The sequence below is a fragment of the Saprolegnia diclina genome (assembly GCF_000281045.1).
Source record: "Saprolegnia diclina VS20 unplaced genomic scaffold supercont1.75, whole genome shotgun sequence".
In the NCBI taxonomy this organism is placed as follows: domain Eukaryota; phylum Oomycota; class Saprolegniomycetes; order Saprolegniales; family Saprolegniaceae; genus Saprolegnia; species Saprolegnia diclina.
Genome location: NW_008246142.1, coordinates 15,235 through 23,316, shown reverse-complemented (window position 1 = coordinate 23,316; position 8,082 = coordinate 15,235). Strand labels below are relative to the sequence as shown.

The 8,082-nt window shown below is 59.0% G+C and overlaps 4 protein-coding genes across 5 annotated transcripts; 2 read left to right on the top strand and 2 right to left on the bottom strand.

Annotated features, from left to right (window-relative positions):
* Positions 1-1,685: 1,685 nt before the first annotated feature.
* Positions 1,686-2,034, top strand: SDRG_14593 (hypothetical protein; the record flags this gene model as incomplete). Its single annotated transcript, XM_008620732.1, has 3 exons — positions 1,686-1,816; positions 1,871-1,933; positions 1,980-2,034. 3 exons carry the CDS (start codon positions 1,686-1,688, stop codon positions 2,032-2,034), a joined length of 249 nt encoding a protein of 82 aa, XP_008618954.1.
* A 164-nt stretch (positions 2,035-2,198) lies between these two features.
* Positions 2,199-2,975, bottom strand: SDRG_14592 (hypothetical protein; the record flags this gene model as incomplete). The annotated part of the gene is made up of 4 exons (XM_008620731.1): positions 2,199-2,375; positions 2,423-2,495; positions 2,540-2,578; positions 2,617-2,975. 4 exons carry the CDS (start codon positions 2,973-2,975, stop codon positions 2,199-2,201), a joined length of 648 nt encoding a protein of 215 aa, XP_008618953.1.
* A 1,305-nt stretch (positions 2,976-4,280) lies between these two features.
* SDRG_14591 lies at positions 4,281-6,077 on the top strand. 2 transcript variants are annotated; one of them, XM_008620730.1, is made up of 9 exons: positions 4,287-4,428; positions 4,473-5,073; positions 5,119-5,156; positions 5,207-5,344; positions 5,393-5,479; positions 5,524-5,597; positions 5,651-5,726; positions 5,773-6,006; positions 6,059-6,077. In XM_008620730.1, exons 1-8 carry the CDS (start codon positions 4,315-4,317, stop codon positions 5,935-5,937), a joined length of 1,293 nt encoding a protein of 430 aa, XP_008618952.1. In that variant the 5' UTR covers positions 4,287-4,314; the 3' UTR covers positions 5,938-6,006; positions 6,059-6,077. The 2 variants fall into 2 exon arrangements, with proteins under 2 accessions (XP_008618951.1, XP_008618952.1); XM_008620729.1 differs by lacking the exon at positions 6,059-6,077 and having other exon boundaries at positions 4,281-4,428; positions 5,773-6,052.
* Positions 6,078-6,254: 177 nt separating this feature from the next.
* SDRG_14590 (hypothetical protein) lies at positions 6,255-7,985 on the bottom strand. Its single transcript, XM_008620728.1, has one exon. It carries the CDS (start codon positions 7,808-7,810, stop codon positions 6,296-6,298), a length of 1,515 nt encoding a protein of 504 aa, XP_008618950.1. The 5' UTR covers positions 7,811-7,985; the 3' UTR covers positions 6,255-6,295.
* Positions 7,986-8,082: the final 97 nt, after the last annotated feature.

The window sequence follows — 8,082 nt, the reverse complement described above, 5'->3', positions numbered from 1 at the left end:
AGACTGTCGGAAGATCAAGAGAAGCCGCCTCGGCGAAGGCCGCCCAAGCGAAACAGTCGAAAGGATGTCGAAGGACAACGTCGCGATGGAGGGAGATTTCCCACCGCTCCCAAGGACGCACTCCAGCTTTTGGTCAGCATGACGACGGCCACCGAGAAGCTCACGCAGCAGGCGACGGCGAAGCAGCGCGACGGCTTGAACCATGTGCAGCCGCTGCGGTGCCATCAAGGAGGACCTCATACTCCACTACCAGCAGTTGTAGCTCCGCTGGACGGCCGACGACTCGTCCGACCCGAGCAACTTTGACATGCGCTTGTTCCAGCTTGCGTTCACCGACCGTTGTGTGGGTGCGCACCTAGTTTACGGCTGGCAACCCGTTCAAGACGCTTGGCTAAAGAGTTGACATCCAGGAACGGCTCCGTGAAGATTTGTCCAATCTCCGCCGACGCAACTGCGGGGTGGGTTGAACGAGTACACGTCCAACTGCTCCGCAAGATCATGGTGCGGGTGACCAACAAGATCGCGTATTCCATCCGTGGCCTCAAGTCGCAGTCGAAGATGGAGCTGGTCTCCGCGAGATTGGCTTTCACTCGGACGCATGTCTGCTTTGAACGTGCATTTTGGCGACGAGCGTGAGCGCAACGATCGTTGTAACCAGGACGCCAAGGACGAGGCCAAGCCGCGCCGCAGCAGGCATCATCCCAGTGAGGTCCTGGTGTTGTCGATCTCAGTGAAGACCCGGCCTGGAAGGTAGTCTTGATTTCTCCGACAAGGATGCGGCCCCGAGTGTGTGTTCTTGAAGCCGCCCAAGTCGTCCAAACCGCCTGCGAAGACGACCAAGGTGCAGGTCAACACAATAGCCGCGCCACATGGAGCTGTTGTACAAGAGCTCATGATCTCCAACGGCGCGATTGACGGCCATGGCGCTCGCGCCTTCCTCAATTGCGGTGCGACGAACCTACAACGATATGCGATACGTTTGGCGGCCCGATTGTCGAGGCTGTCGGCGGACTCAACAGCAGCGTCCAGAAGCAGGTCAACCCGTGTATGTCGTCGCGATCGGCAACCACACGTTCCCGCAGCTTGAGAGGATCGCGTGGGACTTTGTCGACACCATTTTCGTAGTTCTATGAGTACAACTCAACGATCAACTGGCGCACTCGCATGATTACGGCTGTCAACCCCAAGTCGTCAGTGCGTCGTTCCGGTAACCACCGCGCCTGACGAAGGGCACCTACGCGGTCCGGTCGGAGGAGGACTGTCTCATTAAAGCCACTGTTGCAGAGCTTGTCAAGTCGCTCACGTCACAGTCCAAGATCCGATGGGTGCTCGACTACCTCTACACGAGCTCGCAGCAAGAGATCCCACGCATCCCGTGACGCGCTCTTCGATCGCATGAAGGGCTCCGAGTGGGTCTCGAAGCTCGACCTTGCAACGGGCTACGATGCTCGTCGATCCCGAGTCCCGCAAGTTCACGGCACTCGGACACGTACGAGTGGTTCATGGTGTCGATGGGGATGACAGGCCACGCCTCATGAAGAAGCGCTTGGCAGGCCTCATGAAGAAGCGCTTGGCAGGCTCGACTTTGCGGTCGTGTACATGGACTGAATTGCGATCGTCTGAAAGACGCTGAACGAGCACGTTGCGCGCGGTGTTTGAGATGCGGCGCGCACAACTACTGCCGCATGACCACGGGCAAGTTTGCGATGCCCGAGATCGACTACCTCGGCCATATGATGACGCGCGATGGCATTGCGGTCGACCTGACTATCTCTGTGCCATTGAGCAGTGACCGACCGACGCGAAATGCGCTCCAGTCAACGAGTCCAGCGATGACCACCCGATTGCGTTCGTCGAAGTAGCTCTTTAGTGCCGAGCTCAACTGGCGCGCGCACGAGAAGGAGCTCTACGCGACCAAGATGGCACTGGCCAAGTGGCGTACCTCTGGCCACGCCGTTCACGCTCTTCACAGTCAGCAGCGTGTGGCGCTTGTTCCTCGAAACGCCTCTGCTCAACGCCAAGATAGTCCAATAGCTGGATTGTTTTTCTTAGTTTGAGCTTAAACTCGTGTCGAGGACGTGGTCGCCGACGCCCTCTCGCGCCCGCCGCGTGATGCCGACGACAAGCGCAGACAAATCGAATCCGTACGGTGCTCCATCTGGACATCGTATTGTTGCATCCAAGCGTCTTGTGCAGCGTCAAGATGATTTGATGCAGCGCCAAGACGCTTGGATGCAGCGCCATGCGTCTTGGTGCTGCAGTAAATCGTCTTGACGCTGGATCCATGCGTCTTGCGAGAGGATCGCCTTGGCCTCGCCGATGGCGGGCGGCGACGTGGCGGCCAGCGCGAGCTTGGCCTTTTTGGATCCCCGTGCCTATACATGTCGTAGCCATCTTGTGGCTTGAGTTCGATATCGTCTACGTACAGTGCAGCTTGGTCGTCGGGGTGGCGCTTCTTCTCGGCATTCGCAGTGGTCTCCTGCTGCTTCTTGAGCCTACAACACACTGACGCAGTTGGTTGACATATCGAGGTCCGTACAATGTGGCTGCGGTCTCGGGCGGCGCAAAAGCTATGCGCCTCAACGATAGACGACATGGGTGGTATCGAAGACGTACCAAGTCGTGAAGAGCTTCTCGTCGCCGTCATTTGAGAAGGTCCGGAGCAGCGACCACGTTGTGTCGTCCTGGTCCTTGCCCAGCGCCTGTAGCGCTGCGAACGCTGCTTGCTCCTTCTTCGACCACTTGGACTTTGAGCCGTGTCGTTCGCGCATGGCCAGCGCTGCGAATCCGCAAAGAGGTACCCGCTCGTTGCGATTCTTGAACCATGCCATGAGCTCTTCGACTAGCGCGTCGAACGCGAGCTTCGTCGCGTCGTCCGTCGTCGGTGCGCTTGGCTTCGACGGCTTGCCAGGCGTGGATGGCTGCAGCGGGTTCGCCGCTTGGCTCCGCTTCGATCGGCGCAGCTCAATGGGCATACCTTGTTGTCGGCAAGTTGTGGAATTTCGTGACAAGACTCCTCGAGCCTTACGCATAGCGCGTGTGGTCCTACAAGAGAGCGCACGAGTCATCGTTGTCATCGCGGTCGCCGTACCACAGAAGCCGACGTATGCATGGCCTTTCTTCTCGACCAAGCTACGCACATGCGGGTGGCGCAAAGCAGAAAGCTGAACGGGCGGCGTTGGCGCATGCCCGCAAACGGCAAAATGCTCGACCAGCCGCCCAGCACCAGTATCCGGAAGATCTCACCCACACTTGTATTTTGTATAACATACAACCCCTCATCCTTTTATCCGGATGATGGCCATCACTTCAATCGGTCGGGGATGTATATTCCCTTCATCCAAATGCGCCGCCGTTGTAAGAATGGAGTCTACAGCAAAGTCGTCGTATGGTGATGTGCCTTGGTTGTATTTTTTACATGTGTGTGTGGTTTGCTTTGAAGGAATGACCCGCTGTATATTTTTATAGCACACATTTGTGATTTGTATGGTATTATTTTATGTGTCATGTACAGAATGGCTGTTCGACGAAGAGCCGCGTCCTGGTCGGCGGCGGCAAGACCGGCGTCGTCAGCTTCCCGGGACGACCACGTGCGCGCAGCGCGACGGAGTTGGCTTGATTGCGCCGGCGCAACAACGCGCGGGCGTCGGCGGCGCGCTTCTCGCGTGGGGTCTTCGCGGCAATCTCCCGATGTGGGTCCATGCAAGCGAAGCGGGCTTCGCATTCTTCGCCAAACACGGCTTTTCCGAGCGGACGCGCGTCATTTTGCATTTCGACGACTGGACACAAGTCGCCTCACCGCCCACCGTACTCAGGACATGGGGCACGACCATGTTCGGTACATGGTCGTCGAGCCGTCGTCGATCGCGTCGACCGAGTAGATGGGAAGGGTTGTAGCTTCAACGTACACCAGCTCTATAGACATGTGGACCATGTAGACTATAGACCTGTAGTTGTTCTTGGTGCCTACCCGGTAGTCGCTTCCGTCACATGCGCGCGGTACTTGGTGGCAACTCGCCACACAAGGACATTAAGGTCGACCCTGTGGGCCGCCTCCAACTTCCTCGAGCCCACTCGGCAGCTGTACTAGACGCGCACGTATCGCGGTGTACTTCACGGTGCACTGTTTTAATCAACTGCGGCAACAGAACTCGAGTACTGATCAAGTCCTCGCACGCTGGTGCTGCCACGTTTGATCTTGGTCGGGAGAACCTCTATAATAACATATTCACTTCGACATGCAAATATCAAGTGCTTCCAGACCTCTATCATGTTATATTCGCGACCGTGCTTCTTCGGGTCGAAATTCGCAGGATGCTGATGAAACCAACCGCGGGCCGGCCGCAGCGGGCAGCGACGTCGCGGTCGGCCGTCGTCCTCGGCCATCAGTATGCGCTCGAGGCCGAGGAGTATGCTTCCTCTGGACATGTAGCTTCTTCGCCGATAACGAGTGCATCTCATGGCGTGTGTAGCTGGACCGCGCCGAGCAGCTCGAGCAGTTGGCGAGCCAATGCTACCTTCGCGCCCTGGATGACATTGCCGCCAATGACGTCAAGACGCGCGCTGCGCTCAAGCTTATTGCGGAGAACCACGAGCAGCGCGCTGTGCGGTGGCAGATGGCGCTGATGCCAGACGCGACGCCCCGCCCGTCGTTTCCACCGCCGTCCACGACGACGACGACGACAGCAGCGCCGTTCGTCCCGGCGCAGACCTCGGCCAAGAGCGAGACACCATCCTCCAGCGCGCCGCACAGCGCCACGTCCATGCGCGAGGCAGCATCCGAGATGGAGGACCTCTTTGAGCGCCTGAAAGCGCTTGGCCTTCCGGGGTATGCTACGAACGCCGGGGCGCGGCCTGCGTCCAAGCAGTACCTGAGCTCGGACCTCGGCGACTCGTTCTGCCTCTTGCCGACGGGCAATGCGCGCATGCCCCTCGTGTCCCGTGTCGACGGCGAGACGACGCTCAAGGCCGCGATCGGGAACCGCAACAAGAACCACCGCGAACGGTACTTGAGCCAGCTCTCAACCGCACCATCGTCGCGCCTCTCGATCCCGAGCCCCATCAAAGAAGACGGTAGACGCTTGCGAGTTCTTCACGCTATCGTCACGACGACTGTAGAGATCATGCCGTCGCCGGAGAAGCCGCCCCATCATGACGTAGTCTTAGCTGCGCGCTCTGCATTGACCATGCGAGCACATGTGTATAGGACGACGGGCTCTCGTCATCGCCGTCGACGGATGCCATGGAGCATCTGCGGGCCGCACTGGCGACACACAAGCACGAAATCGCACGCCTCACCCACACCGTCAAGACACTCAGCACGGAGAACGCCAAGCTGCGTCAGGTGCGCGCTTCGATGTCGACGCATTTTGCCATGTGGATGTGGCGATAGGACGTCCAGAGCACTGAAGGAATGGCCGACGAGAATAAGCGATTGACGCAAACCATGGAGACGTTCAAACTCGAGTACAACCAAAAGGTGCAGTTCATGAGAAAGGGTGTCCACCCTAACCCCTCGGCTAGTTTGTCGTGCTCAAGCGCGCACTGGAAGAGTGGCGTCGTCAGCAGCAGCGACAAGACGCCAAGCCGTCGCACATGTACGACTACTTGGCTCGTCATACGTTGCCGCTCATATATATGCAACGGCTAGCGACGTTGAAGATTCACCGCTCGTCGCCGAACTCCGTGCCGAGCTGGATGCGGCGCAGCGCACTGCCCAAGAAAAGGTTTTGCTGTGTTTCTTGCCTTCTATCTCACGGTAGAGTGTTGCAGGACGTGCTGCTCCAAAAGTACGAAGCATGGTTCAACTCGTTAAAGGCCTCGGCCAAAGCCAAGCAGCAGACCCGCGGCGTGGATACCCAAGGCAACCGGACGTCGGCCTTTGCGCAGCCATCGTTGCCACCCCGACCGCCGTCGACGCAGCAACAGGAGCTCTAAGCGCATGTACTGCATTGATGTTTGTGCTTTGAAGCCTCTTTGTCGACAACGACACCCGCTTGTACTTGGGCATCTGCGCGTTGCCACCTGAGCCGTATGAAAGAGCCAATGTCACTGGTAGAACATCGCTTGCATCTGCGGACGGCTGGTCGTCGTCGTCTCATCCAGCTTTGCGTCGACGGGTGCGAGACGCTTCAATGACATGACGCAGAATGCCTGGGAGCTCGAAGGCGTATCCACAAAGTCACAAGCCAAGGCTTTGTGTTAGCTATTCCCGACGAACAATAAATCACTTGGATGGACGGCAATACCGCCATTGTGACGCGAAAAGTGTACATTGACTTTGCAGTGAATGGATCTAGTGTCTTCGATTACGCAACGAAAGTCGTAGCGCGAGAAGGCCGAGGCAGCGAAAGCCGACGTTGATGGCGAGCAAGAGCCCTACATCGTACTGCAGCGAGTGCCCATCGAGCGCTGCGTTCTCCAGTACATCGGCGCCACTGAGCGCAGCGCAGCGCTGCCCCGTGGCACACGGAATGTGAGGCACAGCGGTCCAAAACGCGCGGTTCAAGCCACGGTACCCATATTGAATGGGCGAGAGGTACTCAAGCCAGACAAAGTACCCCGGGGTGTCGTTTGCGTTCACGAGGAGACCGCCAAAGAGCACGAGCGGCATGAGCGCGACGATGCCGACCATGGGCGCCACGTCGGGCCGGGGCACGGCGCACGAGATCACGTACCCTAACCCGACGCACGCGCTCGTGACCAGCGACAAAAAGAGGGACATGGTCCACAACACGGAAGCCGGCTCCTCGACGTGCGCGTCAAACCCAATGAGAAAGAAGACGGGGACGACAAAGAGCAGAGGAAAGAGCACTTGGGTCCAGAGCTCGCTCACGTTCTTGGCCAAGTACCACGTTGTAGGGGCGTATAAGCCGGCGCTAACTTCGCGGCGCAGTAGCGGCAGCTCGAGCGGGATTTGCACAAACTCGGACGTGGCCGCGAGCATGCCTTGGTTGAGCGTGATAAAGAAGAGCGCGCCCGCAAAGCTCTGGATGCCGGTCTGAGAGAGGCTTAAATTGCGGTAAATAAGACCTGAGAGAAGGGCGAGCACGACACTCTGAGCGAGGCGGGCCTTGAACGCAGCCGTGTCCCGCACGAGGCGCCGGAGATTGCGCCGGCACAAGACCGACCATTGGTACAGTCCTGCGCGACGGTGCGGTGCAGGGCGGCTCGGGGCATCGAGCGCCGTCATGTTCGTGGGGGTTGGGCTACCGGACGTCGCCACCGCCCGCCACGACGCGACGAGATGCGCCAAGTGGTCGACGCGCGCGATTTCTTGCATGAAAAAGTCGGCCGGGTTCATATACGCAGGGCAGTGCACGCCGATCGAGCCAAAGTAGTCGACCGCGGCAGCGGCTTGGCCCGCGTACACGAGCTGGCCGTGCGAGAGCAAGTAGAGCGCGTCGAAGCGGCGAAAGATCTGCGACGACGGCTGGTGCATGGTCGCGAGCACCGTGTGGCCACGTGCAGCAAGCTGCTGGAGCTCCTGGACCACCGACTCGGCCGTGACGCTATCAAGACCCGACGTTGGCTCGTCCACAAACAGAATCGATGGGTTGGTGAGAAGCTCCGACGCCAGCGAGAGACGTTTGCGCTCCCCACCCGAGATGCCACGGGTCGCCGCGTTGCCAATGTAGCAGTCTTGGCAGTCGCTCAAGCCCATGAGCGCTAGCACGTCCGCGACACGCGCCGCATGGTTTGCGTCCGGGTCCATGCGCAATTGGGCCTGAAAGAGCAAATGCTCCTTCACAGTTAGCGTGTGGTAGAAGAGGTCGTCTTGCATGACGTAGCACGTGCGCCGCGTGTCCATGGCTGGCCGTTGACCGTGACCGAGCCGTGAAAGCTGGTGACACGACCGGATATGACGTCGAGAAGCGAGCTCTTGCCAGCGCCCGATGGGCCCATGATTGCGATAAACTGCCCGGGCGCAGCCGTTCCCGAGACATCGTGTAAGATGGCCTTGGTCTCGTCTGCTTTGGTCGACGGGTTGCGGAATGTCACCGATCTGTCGGCGATGTGCCACGCCAGCGTCAGCGCCGAGGCGTCAGTCGGTGTTGCGCGTGGCGACGGAATCGACACAAA